Below are 15,429 nucleotides of genomic sequence, written 5' to 3' on the forward strand. Positions count from 1 at the left end.
TGTACCACGTGTTCTTCATTCATCTGTCAGTGGACATTTAGGTTGTTTCCATGTCTTGTCTATTGTGAATAGTGCTGCTATGAACATAGGGGTGTGTGTATTCTTTGAATGTAAGAATTCAAAGAATATACAAATATATATTCTTTGAATATATGCCCAAGTGCGGGACTGCTGGGTCATATGGCTATTCTGTTTTTAGTTTTCTGAGGAACCTCCATACTATTTTCCATAGTGGCTGCATCAATTTACATCCCCACAAACAGTGCACGAGGGTTCCCTTTTCTCCACACCTTCTCCAGCATCTGTTATTTGTAGACTTCTTAATGATGGCCACGCTGGTGTGAGGTGGTACCTCATTGTAGTTTTGACTAGCATTTCTGTAATCATGAGTGATGTTGAACATCTTTTCATGTGCCTACTGGCCATCTATATGTCTTCTCTGGAGAAATGTCTCTAGGTCTTCTGCCCATTTTTGGATTGGGTTGACTGTTTTGTTGTTGCCGAGTTGTGTGAGCTGTTCATATATTTTGGAAATTAAGCACTTGTTGATCACATCATTTGTAAATATTTTCTCCCATTCTGTAGACTGTCTTTTTAGTTTGTTTATGGTTTTCTTTGCTGTGCAAAAGCTTTTAAGTTTTGATTAGGTCCTGTTTGTTTTTATTTCTATTGAACATTGGTACTATTTATGTCAGAGAATGTTTTTCCTGTGTTCTCTTCTAGAATTTTTATGGTGTCATGTCTTATGTTTAAGTCTTTAAGCCATTTTGAGTTTATTTTTGTGTGTGGTGAGAGTGTGTGTTCTAACGTCATTGATTTTCATGCATATATCTTAGTTTCTTCAGCTGCAAGATGGGGTTAATAATGTTACCAACCTTTTACGGGATTACCTTGAGGCCTAAGTTAGTTAATATGTATAAAGCATTAGAACAATAGTGTGCATAGAATAAATAAATGTTAATTTATTATACTGGCAAGATTTGGCAATATGCTTATAAAGGAATTATAGCCAACTAACTGCCAGGGCATACCATTCTATCCACTGACACCCAGACTAGAAGTTGCCTCTTTCTCAGCTTGGTCCACAGCTGCAACAAACAGGTATATGCTGAAGGTGAAATGTTTTTATTTGGGTTCATCACAGAGGTTGAATACACTCGTATGACATTTATCCATACAAAATATAGCAATGGTTGCAGGCATAAATAACAATTCCTCTAACTATTCTACTATTTTATAATGCACAGCCCTTTTTGTGGACTACAGGTAAGAAGTATATGAAATCACAATGCAGAAATTCTCATGTTCGGTTTCAGCAATTTACAAATTGAATTATAGAAGTAGGACACATAAAAAAAAGATTTTTAAATGGAACCAGCCACCTTGAAAATTACTATGAAAAAACATGGTGAAAACATTTAATACTTCAAAAGGTAAGATAAAAATGTTGCCTGTTAGCCTGACTTGGAACCTAGACGCTCTGGGAAGTGATGGGGCTCTGTGAAGTAGTGTAATATCCTCTGCAATGTAGTCTCAGACACAGACTCATTCTTGGTTTTGTTCTGTTAATAGAGACAGGATGCTCTCGTTGCTGGATGACTCTTGAAGACTTTGCTTCTGTTATGCATTTGGTTTCACAATCTTCATTGACAAATAGTTCTGAAAAGGAAACAGAAACAGGGTTATATATATATAAAACTTAGGGATTATATAACTTAGGGATGAAATGTCAACTTAGGGATTCTTCATCATGGTACCGTTGACACTTAGGACCAGATGATGCTTGTTGGACACTGTGTGTTGCAGGATGTTTAGCAGCATCCTTGGCCTCTACCCACCAGATTCCAGCATCACCCCCAGCTGTGACAAACGGATGTCTCCAGGCATCCAAATGTCCTGGGGGGCAAGATTGCTCCCAGTTGAGAACCACTGTTTTAAATCAATAGAGTCTAACTCAAGAAGAATAACTATAAAGGGTTTTCTAAATGGTCAAGACAGATTGAGCTACCTACAATAAGAAAATATTGGGTTGGCCAAGAAGTTCATTCAGGTTTGCCATAAGATCTTACAGAAAAATCCAAATGAACTTTTTGGCCAAGCCAGTAGTATGCATGTACTTACAGTTAACCAGCTGAAAGCATCTGCTGGGGGAAAAGGAAGATACCAACTCCCTGCTCTTGGGGTTGTGTGACTATGCTGCTGCTGCTAAGTCGCTTCAGTCGTGTCCGACTCTGTGTGACCCCATAGACGGCAGCCCACCAGGCTCCCCCGTCCCTGGGATTCTCCAGGCAAGAACACTGGAGTGGGTTGCCATTTCCTTCTCCAATGCATGAAAGTGAAAGTGAAGTCGCTCAGTCATGTCCGACTCCTAGCGACCCCATGGACTGCAGCCTACCAGGCTCCTCCATCCATGGGATTTTCCAGGCAAGAGTACTGGAGTGGGGTGCCATTGCCTTCTCCGTGACTATGCTACTAAACAGAAAATAATCTGTATTATTAATATGAACTGAAGGAGTGGTTTCTGAATGCTTGGACTCTCACTTCTCCACTGGGCAAACTAAGCTTAAACGCTCCCTCTTTGGTGCAACCATCCTCAGCAATGGGGTCTGATGGTCATTTTCTCATACCTCTGGACCAGCCTGCCTTTCATAGTAATTTACTTGTTCATATCCTGCAGACAAGCAGATACGTGATTTGCTTGTGGGCAGAAGTCCTGCCTTGGGCATCTCTGTATTCCGATTTCTACCCTACAGCAGATGCTCAACTAATTCCTTGATTCTCAGAGGAATGAAGGCACTGCTTCCAGGCACACTGACAAACCTGCCATTTGAACTCCCTTTATGACTGTGGAGATTAAGGGGGATGTTATGTGATGTGGGCCTTAAAGAATGAGGGAGCTTTTAACAGACAGAACACAGGTAAAGGAACAGTCTTGGCAAAGGCATCCTGGCAGGTTAGGGCAATACTTGTTTGGGGAGGCCAACTCAATTTGGAGGGAGTTCAAGGGTGTGTGGTAAGTCACTCTAGTCGTGTCCAACTCTTTGCAACACTATAGACCATAGCCTCTCAGGCTCCTCTGTCCATAGGATTCTCCAGGCAAGAATACTGCATTGGGTTGCCATGCCCGCCTCCAGGGGATTTTCCCAACTCAGGGATTGAACCTGTGTCTCCTACATTGGCAGGCGGGTTCTTTACCACTGGTGCCACCTGGGAAGCCCCCAGAGTTCAAGGGTGGTGTAGGCTTCTAATGAGCCCAGGATGCATGAAAGGTCAAAAGTTAGGATGTAGGATGGTTTGGAACAAAAAGTCTGAAGGCAGAAAGATCCATCAGAAATGCTGGCTCTGGTTCAGACCCACTTTGATAAAGGCTTGAGGGATTTCTTCTAGAATTCCTGAGACCAAAGTTTTGTTTTGTTTTGTTTTTAATAGACCCTGAAGTTCTACCTGTAATTCATAAAACCTGGAGAATGTAATTCACAGAACATAGTACTTTAAACTTTCCTAAAGCTGACAGGTTGTAATACCACAACTGCTATGTAGGTCATTTTTGTTGTTGTTTAGTTGCTAAGTCATATCCTACTCTTTTGTGACCCCATGGGCTTCCCTGGTGGCTCAGATGGAAAAGAATCTGCCTGCAATGCGGGAGACCTGGGTTCCATCCCTGGATTGGGAAGATCCCCTGGAGGGGGGCATGGCAACCCATTCCAGTATTCTTGCCTGGAGAATTCTCATGGATGGAGGGGCCTGACAGATTACAGTCCATGGGGTCACAAAGAGTAGGACATGACTGAGCAACTAAACACAGCACAGACTATAGCCCACCAGGCTCCGCTGTTCATGGGATTTCCTGGGCAAGAATACTGGAGTGGGTTGCCATTTCCTTCTCTAGGAGATCTTCCCAACCCAGGAATCAAACCTGAGTCTCCTGCATTGACAGGTGGATTCTTTACCACTGAGCCACCAGGGAAGCCCCAAGGTAGGTCATTTTACTGAACAGCAAAAAAGGCAAGTACCAACTGAGACGACCAGCCATAATTCACACCCAGAAAGCCAAGACAAGAGGCCAAGGACTCATACCGGTAAGGAATACAGAAACACAGCCACAAAGAACAGCAGGATCAGCAGGATCAGCAGGGCAATGATGACCCACTTAAATCGGCGCCACACGATGAACCTCATGGTCTTGCACGGGTTGGTGAACCAGAGGAAGGAGGTTTCCGGTCGGCTGCATTGCAAAGAAATGGTTTTACCTACCCAACTCAAGAGGGACAGATATTTTACATCTCAGAGCGTAACACAGTTTAAAGAATAATTAATAATGTTTTACAAAGCCAAGGAAAGATATTATTCCCCTTGGCTGAGACAGTCTTTAACCTTTTATGACTTCTAAAGCTGCTGAAGACACCCTGGACTTTGGTTTCACGGAAAGGAGAATGGTTAAAATGAAGCCAGATCATCCCCCATCCCGCCTGTTCAGTACAAAATTAAGACAACGGCTAATCCATTGCATTAAGTCAAGTGGAGGGGGGCTTTCAGACTGCAGGTGTTTGGGGATCAGAACAAAGAGGGCCTCTCACTTTGGTGGGTCCAGCTTGGGGTTCATGTTGGGTTCATCCCGTCCCTTCCCAGCTGGCCTCTCGTCGGCCTCCTTCTCATTGAGGACTTCCAGCGTCATCTCCACTTTCCCCTTCAGTAAAGCAGAACACATTAAACACATGACATCACGTTTCACAAATATTTTCACTTCGACCCGAGGCGTATTCCCCGAGCAGTGATTTTTATTCTTGTAAAACAATCCTGAGATCGCCTTAAATCTTCCTCAAGAGATCTCATCACATTTCCTCTTCCATGTGTTTCTGAACTGACTCCTTGTGGGAAACTGAGAGGACAAATTGCTTTCCCTCCTCCCTGCTTTCCAGTCTTCTCGGATCCCCATCGTTCTAACTTTCTCACATCCATCTCCTGGCCTGCTCACATTATCTCCCTTTGTAACTGTGCTTGGACCCAGATTAATTTGAATACTGCTAATGACAACAGCTAACACTGAGCATCTGTTGTGGGCTCCAGGAGAGCCTCTGTGCTTCATGGGACCCCTACTGCGTGGAGCAGTGCTGGCACTTAGTGAGCATCCACTGTATACGTGCAGAACAAAGGCATGAGTGAATGAATGAATGCTGCCTCCCTGCTCACAGGCGCCTGAGTGGTGCCCTGGGCACTGCTTAAGCCTTTTACAGGGACACTCTCGTGTGATGCTCAGGACAGTCCTAGAAGTCAGGTCACTGCTGTGATCCTCCTGTGCACACAAGATCACTGAGGCTCCAAGAGCTCTAGAAACTTGCCCACTCTGATAGCCAGGCTTAACCAGGGTGGCAACAGGCTTTCTAGAACCCTGGAACCTACAAAGTCACCAGCAATTTGAGAACTTCTGACGTTGATGCTCATTAGGTGATGAAGCACAGATGCCTCCTCAGTCGACAAGTCAAAGATGGGTATCTGTCTATGGCAGTGAAGTTGTTCAGTCATGTCTGACTCTTTGAGACCCCATGGACTATACAGTCCATGGAATTCTTTAGGCCAAAATACTGGTGTGGGTAGCCTTTCCCTTCTCCAGGGGATCTTCCCAACCCAGGGATCAAACCCAGGGTGGATTCTTTACTAGCTGAGCCATAAAGGAAGCCCAAGAATACTGGAGTGGGTAGCCTATCCCTTCTCCAGGGGATCTTCCCGACTCAAGAATTGAACTGGGGTCTCCTGCATTGCAGGCGGATTCTTTGCCAGCTGAGCTATCAGGAAAGTCTATGGCAAGGTAGTTCTTATTTCTAAGCCTGTTCTTTCAAATCTATAAAATGGAGGTAATGTCTGCTTCATGGGGTTATCAGAACTAAATGAGATTATGTACAAACTGCTCTAGAGTGGCAGGAAGCTACGCCAGGGATAGAGGAAGTGATAGACTGCAAAGGGCACAAGGAAACCTCTGGGGATAATGGGAATGTTCTGGAGCTTGATTATGGTGGTGGTTTCATGAGCATATACATCTGTCAAAACTCAAATTATGCACTTTTGTTTTTTTCTGTACAGAAAAATCTGAATGAACTTTTTGGCCAACCCAATAAATTTTAAAGTTGTTTTAAAACACAAAATTATGAATGTAAGACATTTAGTATGTTGTCTAGTTTATAATAAGTAGTATAAAATGTTTATTATTAGCAATACACAATTAATTAAGAATTAAGTGGCCTTTTTGTGACAGGGCATGGCAATTCTCACTATTGCTTCTACGTTGAAATTATCTTGAGTTTTCCAAATGTGTTCATAACTTATGGCCTTAAAGTTCAATGGATGCTCACACTCCTTGCTTCTTCCATCTTTAAATTTTAATTTTTTCAAGATGAGAACAGCTTAAATTTGAAGTTGCTTTTTCTGTACTGAATTGTACTGGAAGCTCAGCGTAAATTAGCATTTCTGGTGAAAGAGAGTCCCACAAAATATAGTATAATCACATGTACTCCCAGTTTTTTGACAATTCCAATCCTTCTGTCTTCCACTCAACCCCAAACATATGTTCACAGCATCTGCCACCTTCTCCTATAATCCCAGGTACAACCTGTTCCCAAAACTTAAAAGTACCACCAATTCAACCTTCCTTATCTGGAGCAAATCTACTTATAAAGGGCAAAACCTAAAGAAGAAAAGGAATAAACCACCCCCAAGCAGGAAATACTCATACATACAGCAATCACACGGGAGCCGTCTTTCTCTGTGTAGCAAGGCCACCATCCTTTCATGGACTTCTGCTCAAAGAGAGAGGCAGTTTTCACTTTCAGGGGGTTCATGGCTTTGAGGTCTGGAATCATGTTCAAACTACATTTCTCTGGTGATTTTGCTGGAATGATGGTATGATGCAAATCAAGTTCCAGGAAACCTAGCCAAGGAAACAATAAACCCAAATAAATTTCAAGTGGATCAGGCGATGTTCACAAGTAAATAGAATGTACTTGTCAGAAGAGAGGTCTAGACTGTTACTCTGAACAGGTGACAGGTGAGTTAAAGAAATGGAGCCTGGTAGACAGTTAAAATTCTTTCCAGATAGGATGGAAAGTGGCAAAAGTATCTGTCCACTGCTCTGCATCTCACAGAGGACTACCTGCTTTATTTCTCAGAGACAGGAGCATAAATAGAGTTCTTCTGCAAGCTCAAAATAATTAAACACCTAGGAACACAATTTCCACTGAACTTGGAATTTGCTCATGTTGGTTCTAAACTTCCCCGAACATAGTCATTTGGCTTTGGGTAAAGACAACGGGTACTGGGAACGTGGGAAGCGCCATCAAACAGTCAAGTTCAAGTCTCTCCTAGTGTAACCTCAGAAACAAGAATTTGAGAAGGAACATTGAATTCTCATCAGAAAATTCTTCCCAGGAACTAGGAAGCCCAGCTCAGGGTGCCCAGAGAAGCACAGGTTTTCTTCCATGATGTGAGGTGTGAACTCTCTTGTAGTTAATGACCATCTTTGATTGTCTTTGGGGCTTGGGAACTCCCGGGACCCCTCTCCTTCAGATAATCGTCTGGGTATGCTGGGTCAAGTCTATGAATTACTTACTGGGACAAAAGGTGGTCTTCAACAGGGATAGCAAAGAGCACCAGGGAGGTGGTGGCAGATTCTCTATAAGCTTTTGGACTCAGAAACTGTCCTTCATCTTTATGCATCCATAGCCCACAAGCCTTTCTGGAGTTTATGCCTGTTTTTATTTTGCCTCTCTCCGTTTGGTAATAACTGCAACCATTTACCCACTAGTTATCAGAGATACAGTCATCTCCTTATCTGTTGTCAGACTGTTTTGTTTCAAGGGAAAACTCTCTCCTGTTCTTCATGCTAAACTAGCACACTCCTGTGAACAGGGAACACTGCCTGGCCTTCCAGTAAACCAAGGGCCACCCATTATCCCAGTTCTACAAGGATCAGGACCTCAGTCGCTGCAGCCCCCACCTGAGCCTGTGACCCAAGGGGGATTCAAGATGCAGGGGGAAGCATTCTGACCTTTGGGTCTGGCTCTGGCTAGCTAAGATCCATATCTAAGGCATAATTTCAACAGGTCCAGGATCTTGTATCTCTCCAAACATAGCAAAGCACTAAAATCATTAACTTAAGATATCTGTTCTTTGTGATTAGGCGTAATCTTTTGATGTTTGCCTGTTTTTTTCTTCCCCCCAGCAAAAAGCTCTTCTATCCTGGCTCCTCAGAGCTCTCTGAGAGGTGGTGTCCTAGGTTGCAGTCCTCGGTAAGATGCCTGGACTCACAACTTTTAGATTGTACGTTTTTCTTCAGTTCAACACTTTTATACTCACTTGTCTGTTCAATCCTTTTTTTTTTTTTTTTTTGTACAAATCCATGTACTTTTTTTTGGTTTATTTTAATATTTTCTTTTTTTTTAATAATTTTATTTTTAAACTTTACAATATTGTATTGGTTTTGCCAAACATCAAAATGAATCCGCCACAGGTATACATGTGTTCCCCATCCTGAACCCTCCTCCCTCCCCATACCATCCCTCTGGGTCGTCCCAGTGCACCAGCCCCAAGCATCCAGTATCGTGCATCGAACTTGGACTGGTGACTCGTTCCATATATGATATTATACGTATTTCAATGCCATTCTCCCAAATCATCCCACCCTCACCCTCTCCCTCTCCCACAGAGTCCAAAAGACTGTTCTATACATCAGTGTCTCTTTTGCTGTCTCGTATACAGGGTTATTGTTACCATCTTTCTAAATTCCATATATATGCATTAGTATACTGTATTGGTGTTTTTCTTTCTGGCTTACTTCACTCGTATAATAGGCTCCAGTTTCATCCACCTCATTAGAACTGATTCAAATGTATTCTTTTTAATGGCTGAGTAATACTCCATTGTGTATATGTACCACAGCTTTCTTATCCATTCATCTGCTGATGGACATCTAGGTTGCTTCCATGTCCTGGCTATTATAAACAGTGCTGCGATGAACATTGGGGTACACGTGTCTCTTTTAATTCTGGTTTCCTCAGTGTGTATGCCCAGCAGTGGGATTGCTGGGTCATAAGGCAGTTCTATTTCCAGTTTTTTAAGGGATCTCCACGCTGTTAATTCTTATTAAGAACCAACTAAGCCAAAGCCACTGCACTCTGTGTTGTGAAGGGCAGAGGGATGAACAAGATGTAGCCACTGGCCACTGTGGGCTTCTCCTCTGCCAGGAAAGATGCTCTAGAGGCAGGGAAATGAGCTCGGGGCTTCTGTAATGCTGGCTTCGAGAAAGTTACATCTGAATTGGCAAGTGGCAGAGATCATAGAAATAAGAAAGTAAATGAGCATGATACAGCAGGTTACATTGTAACCTGAGGACTCTGGGTGTTTCGGCCTGAGCTACTGGGAGAGGCTGCAAGCAGGTATGAGGTCAGGGCAGAGAGGCTGAGTTTGATCTTAGTCACGATAAATTTGAGGTGCCAGCTGAACGTACAGGTAAAAGGTTCCTGTGGGGAGTGGGGAATAATCATCATAAGTGTGTCTTTTTTTCAAACTGAGACATAATTGACATAGAGCACTGTGTAAGTCTAAGGTGTATAGTGTGTTGATTTGATACACTGCATACAGCAGTCAGTGTGAGTCATCCCAGTATTTCTTGTTACTGTATGGCAGGCACCATGGTGGCCAGGCTGCACCTCCAGGTCTAGGAGTCACACCTTGCACAGAGCGAGAATGGAAGCTTTGCCTTCAACAGAAGAGAGGGTTGGTAAGTCACTGAGAGAGCCTGGGGAGGATCCACAAAACCCTAGGAGAACAAAGGCCTGTGTTTAAAGAGTGAGAGGAAGAAACAGAGTGGGCCAGTGAGACACCCAAGGCCTGGAAGAGAGAAAATCTGGACCCTGTGCTTTGCAGGGACTGGGGAGAGGGCTCGGAAATGGAGGGGCCCGCGGTGCAGGGAGGGTGCTTAACAAGGGCCTTTTACCACAGAGAAGGGTGGGGAAGAACAAGGGCTGGGATATTAGAGGACTGCAGTGACTTCAAGCCAATTCTGAGGTGTTGATGGGAGGGAGAAGAAGAGAGAGGGAGAAAAGAAAAGAGGTTTGGAAGCGAAGGCAAGGCTGAGGCATACTTGAAAACAAAATTTGTGTCTTCATAACATGTCAGAAGCTGGTGCAAGAGCCTACACCAGGACCCTGAGGGTGGATGGGGCCCACACAAGGGGTGCCATTCACTGTGCCCACTTCTCAGAGGACCTGGGATAGCGCCCGGCAGGCCACAGTGCCCAGAGGCCATCCAGGCAGTGAATGTGACCCCAGCCCCACAGGACTGGAGATTTAAATAACTGATTCCAAGTTCTAGTTGATTTAACTAATTTCAAGTACAATATCTTAGAGAAAAGTATCCACATGTCAGCCTTACCCAAGTAGTCATCCAGAGAAAACTTGTCATTGTCCCATATCTGAATGACCAGTCTGGGTGGGACCCGAAATTCAGTTTGGTCAATACTCCAGAAATGCTCCTAAAATGCCAAGAGGAACAGACAAGCCAAAATGACACAGATTACTGGACTCTTAAAACCCTCCCCTGGGGCCTCTTGAAAATGCAACATCAAGGCATAGGACCTCTTGTCTCCTTTGCATCCCCATCCAAAACCCCATCTTCTAGCCTGCTGCCCCCATTCCATGTGTATTATGTAAGGCAGGCAAGCGCCCCAGGGAATCTCAAGACCACCAGCTGGGCGACAAAAAGGTTGTCCGAGGCAGTTCCCAAACAGAAGGTTTCCCCACCGTGTTTCTATCAGTGTGACTTCCTGCTGCCACTCCTGGGGTTTGGGGGTGGTGGGGAGGGTAACTCTGTCTCCTAAACACCATGGCCTAGTTAGATTATCCTCCCAAAGCCAAGCTGTTCTAGGCCAGACCGAAATATCCCCTGCTGGGGTGTTACTTCTGCCCAGCAATCTCCCCGCCCCATCTACAACTGTCCCAAGGATGTCTGAGCACACTCCACATGGGGATGAGATGGCAGCCCACATTTCACTCTTATCAGTGCAGATTTTAAATTCCTGGCAGTTTTGGTTTTTGAAAAATACTGCTAGTTTTACATACTGTAAAACTAAGACCCTCTGATCCTTCAGACTCGAGTTAGGTGCACAGAGGATGGGGTGAGGTTCCTCCAGGTTCTCACCTCTGGTCCCTGCCTCTGCTCAGACAATATCAGCCCAAGGATCATGACACCTCCAAGGCCTGATTACACCTAAGTTCCTCTGGCCCCAGAAGAAAGGGAATTCCCCCAATACTTCATGAATTTGAAGGAAGATTATTGGGTTGTTGGTTTTTCAGATGACAGTCTGAGATGTTTCCCTTTGCAGGACTTAGAGGGCCTGGCTCTGAGGGGCTGAGAAGCCCGCTTTACCATTGTCTGGCCTCCCCCAGCTGTCCTGTGTGGGGTTACTCAGGATGCTGAGAGGTCCAGCTTAGATGTGAGTAAATAGGAAAGGAAACTTTACCTAAAGGCCTGCCTGACCCCAAGCCCCTCACCTTCCCCCGGTCTGTCTCAACATTTGAAAGTATGCATAAGCACGAGGATGAGCCTCTGCATCTTTACAAAGTGCCCTTGGAAGGCATGCATCTCACCTAAATGGAAAAAGTGCTCATTAGAGCATCAGCAGCGGGTAGGGCCTGGCCTGCTGGGACAGGAGGGGGCTGTATCCTGATCCAGGTGTAGGGGGAAGAGGTGACTGGGGCAGAGCTAGGAAAAGTTTATGGAATATGGTTGGGAGGGGAAATGGGACAAGGGCCTATAAAAGACAGCTGTTATTATTACCTGCCCCACAGATTTTTCTTAGAGATTCTATTCCTCCAGTCCATGCAGTTTGGGGAGGACCGACTTTATCCTTAACTCTAGAGCTGCCCCACTGGCTGGCTCAGAGAGGGGCACTCGGCCTCAGACAGGCCAACCCTGGGGTCCAATCTCAGAACCCTAGTTGGCGCCTTTGAGGACTTGATCTCTCTCTCTACTGAGACCTGCTGGTAGCCATCCTACCTCCACCAGGGAGTGAGGCCCATGGGTGAAGGCAGAGCAGAGGACTGGAGGAGGTGACCCCAGTTTCTAAAGACATCAGTTCAACCTGGGCTCCAGGCGTTCCTTAAGCCAGTTAACCCTGGCCTTTTTAGTAATGTGAACCAATAAATCACATTTTTGGTACCAGCCAGTTTGAGTTCAGTTCTGTAACCCAGAGTCTTATAAATTAAGACCAGGAGGGCTCTGAACCTTCATGGAAGTGCTCCTGAAGGAAGGAAGGCAGATGCTTAAGTTTAATAAGAAAGATAAGTGGGAAATTGCACCTACATTAATATTTTGTCTCTGGCTAGCTAGTCCAACAGTTCTCTTTATCAGGGGAAGAAATCGGTCTCCCGTGACATAAATACATACTTAGGTTCGGGTATGTATGGACACAGGGGGTCTTTTACCAGATCCTTCCCCCAGCTGCCAACATGTCAGGAAAGACAAGCTGTGTTTCTTTTACTCCTAACTACACAAATACCTACCAGAGTTGTGTGACCCTGGGCAAGTATCTGCACCACTGGGGTCTCTGAATCCCCACCTCACCAAGAGGGAGCTGGACCCATGACCTCCAAGGTGCTGAGCACCTCCGACTTTTTCTCAGTGTCCACATTTAAGACCCATGACGTCCCCGCCCCACTGGCACATTTCAGAGCTCACTTTTTTAGCAACGAGACAGAGCTGTTCAGCTGGGAGGTAGTCAAAAGGGAAGACAAATCTCCAGTTAAAGTTCCCTACGCCATCCAAGGACCTGTAATGGACATCTGTTTTCTGTTTGTTTTCTTCATTGCCAGGAATCCAGCTGAAAAGCAGAAGCAAACAGATTTAGCTCCATGTGATTGACAAGCAATCTAGCCGCAAAATCGTGCAGTGATTAGGAGAATGAAGGGCAGGAGAATTAATGCACTTTTCTTGGGAAGGTTCCAGTTATCTACGGAGCTGGGGAGGCTGGGGGTGGTGATTTATGAAGGGGAGGCACTCTGGTGCATCCGACACAGGTTGTAGCCAAATAAAATAGAATTCCTCTAAAACCAGCGCAGGAAACCCTTTAGACTTCAGTTAACAGGGATAAGGTGAAATTTTCTGGAAAATATCAACAACTTAGCTGCTATTTTGGGAATGGTGAAGCTTGCCGGTTATGATTTTAGTCTCCCTAACTATAACTCATTGCTGTCTGTCATCACTGCTGATAGGCTCAATGAATGTGGGTTAGTTCAAAATTTCAGCATTTCCTTTTCCACATTTTACTTAAGCAAACAAAACAGGCACGACTCAAGTAATCTTACAGCTTCCTTTTTAAATTCTTCTTAAATGTACTATGATCACATTAATCGAGACGAGCAAGGGAGATGTAAGCTGCTGCATCCATACTCCTATCTATGAAAATTCATTTCTACCAACAAATGAACATCTTAACTTTTGACACTTGGAAAGTTCTCTTTGGCCTGTGCCTGGCAGATGGGTTAGAGGGATGAATGAGCATGTCTGGGAGAAAGTGTTACCACATCCGCCAACTATGGGGAAGACTTCTGGTTTGGAACCAGAGGCACACGAAATTTGAGACAGCAAAAGTGGTGGAATGCATGGATCTCAGTACCGACTACACATTGGCATCAACTGGAGCAGCTTTCAGAAATAGTGCTGCCTGGACCCCCTAGACAGAGACTGTCAGTAGGAGGCAGGCCTGGCTGTGAACCTGCTCTGCTATTGACTCTCTGAGCTTCATTTCCCATACGTCAAACAAGGCTAATGATACTTGCTTCCTTCACATGGTCAGCCTGAGGACAAAATGAGAAAGGCCAGAGTGGGAAGAGGGAGATCCTTAACACATGTTTAGGATCAGCTACTATGAACCAGGTATATAGCATGCCTTCTTTTATTCTTTTCAACTGATAACTAGCTCCATCTCACAGATGAGGAAACTGAGGTTCAGAGAGGATCTATGTCTCATATATCCAGTAAGGGATAGAATTAAGTATAACTCCCAGGTCTATCTGACTCCTAAGTACAGGACTAGTACTCTGCCTCAAAGGACCATGGAGACTAGAAACTCGTGTGCTAATACTGGGTCCTATTATTAGTAGTGGTATTAATAGCAGTCGACCGGTAATTTTACTTTTTCTCGTCAATGGACTAACCAAATAACTGAGTTGAAATACTCCTTTTGACAACTAACGTTTAAGCTTTTGAACTAGCTCAATGAAGAGAGACCACACTTTTTGGCTATGACCATGGTAGCTTCAGCTTATAACCCAACCCTACTGGCACCATCATCCTTCCCCAGATGGCTCACCCCTGTAGCTCTTCCCTCTCCTTTCTTATGAATCTTTTCACATTTTAATTTGAAAACAAGGAAAACAGCCACTCTTGGCGTATGTACTTGGATGTAATAGCCATGTGTGTATAGTGCTAGGCATGTTATTTGTGCATTATTCATCCTTTCACATACAGTATGTAGACTTTTCATTCCAAATGTGACATGGTACTTTACGTTTTTTAATATTTTGGCCATACCATGCAGCCCGTGGGATCCCAGTTAGCTGACCAGGGATTGAACCCATAACCCCCTGCTTTGTAAGCGTGGAGTCCCAACCACTGGACCACCAGGGAAGTCCTGACATGGTATTTTAGGTTGTGTTTTATTCTTTGATTACCAGAGTTATCTCAGTCCAGTATTACTTGAGTTTGTTTCCCTGATTGGAAAAAAAAAAATGCTTATGATAGTCAAATAAATTTGCATATATATAATTAGCCAGAATTAGTTTTCCTTGGGGAATGGTAATAATATCCTGAAATGAGAAAGAATAATGAAGTACTTGATGAAACATTCCCTGTGTAGAGTGAACCTAAATGACAATAATTATGTCTTTAACAAAGGTTTGATTGAAGGCCACTTGGGATCATAAGTGAAACTTTATTCCTACTTTATGAATATATTAAATTTCAACAAGTCTTATCTTTTACATATCAAGGAACCAAACTCAATTCATGTGGAATAGTAAGTTTATGGTGTGACTGTTAATTTTATGTGTCAATGTGACTGGCCATGGGGTGCCCAGATTAAACATTATTTTGGGGTGTGTCTATGAGAATGTTTCTGGATGAGACTAGAATTTGAATCGATGGACTGGATAAAGTAGATGGCCCTCCCAAATGTAGGTGGCATCATCCAGTCTATTGGGGACCTAAATAGAACAAAAAAACAGAGGAAGGAGGAATTTACCTCCTTTTGCTGTCTCACTGATTGAACCAAGACATCTCAGGTCATCTCCTCCTGACCTTAGACTGGGATATATACCATGGGCTCCCCTGATTCTGAGGCTTTGAACTCAGGCTGAGTGATAGCTCCAGCTTTCCTGGGTC

General features: G+C 44.2%; 1 protein-coding gene and 1 long non-coding RNA gene across 8 annotated transcripts in view; one reads left to right on the forward strand and one right to left on the reverse strand.

Annotated features, from left to right (window-relative positions):
• Positions 1–13,088, forward strand: part of LOC123331393 — a 184,392-nt gene extending 171,304 nt beyond the window's left edge. Inside the window, exons 4-6 of one of the 3 annotated variants that reach the window (XR_006548004.2) lie at positions 8,213–8,310; positions 9,676–9,769; positions 12,861–13,088. This is a non-coding gene — a long non-coding RNA (uncharacterized LOC123331393). The remainder of the gene's footprint in view (positions 1–8,212; positions 8,311–9,675; positions 9,770–12,860) is intronic. The other 2 variants (XR_006548001.2, XR_006548002.2) reach the window with 2 other exon arrangements.
• Positions 1,110–15,429, reverse strand: part of MYOF (myoferlin) — a 177,675-nt gene continuing 163,355 nt past the window's right edge. For all 5 annotated transcript variants that reach the window (XM_044935128.2, XM_044935129.2, XM_025274124.3 and 2 more), the window contains 6 exons: positions 12,727–12,868; positions 10,423–10,522; positions 6,732–6,922; positions 4,578–4,687; positions 4,078–4,225; positions 1,110–1,659 (listed from right to left, as the gene is read on the reverse strand). In XM_044935128.2, coding sequence (XP_044791063.2) covers positions 1,621–1,659; positions 4,078–4,225; positions 4,578–4,687; positions 6,732–6,922; positions 10,423–10,522; positions 12,727–12,868 — 730 coding nt within the window. In that variant the 3' untranslated portion in view covers positions 1,110–1,620. The remainder of the gene's footprint in view (positions 1,660–4,077; positions 4,226–4,577; positions 4,688–6,731; positions 6,923–10,422; positions 10,523–12,726; positions 12,869–15,429) is intronic.

This window comes from Bubalus bubalis, chromosome 23 (assembly GCF_019923935.1).
Source record: "Bubalus bubalis isolate 160015118507 breed Murrah chromosome 23, NDDB_SH_1, whole genome shotgun sequence".
In the NCBI taxonomy this organism is placed as follows: domain Eukaryota; kingdom Metazoa; phylum Chordata; class Mammalia; order Artiodactyla; family Bovidae; genus Bubalus; species Bubalus bubalis.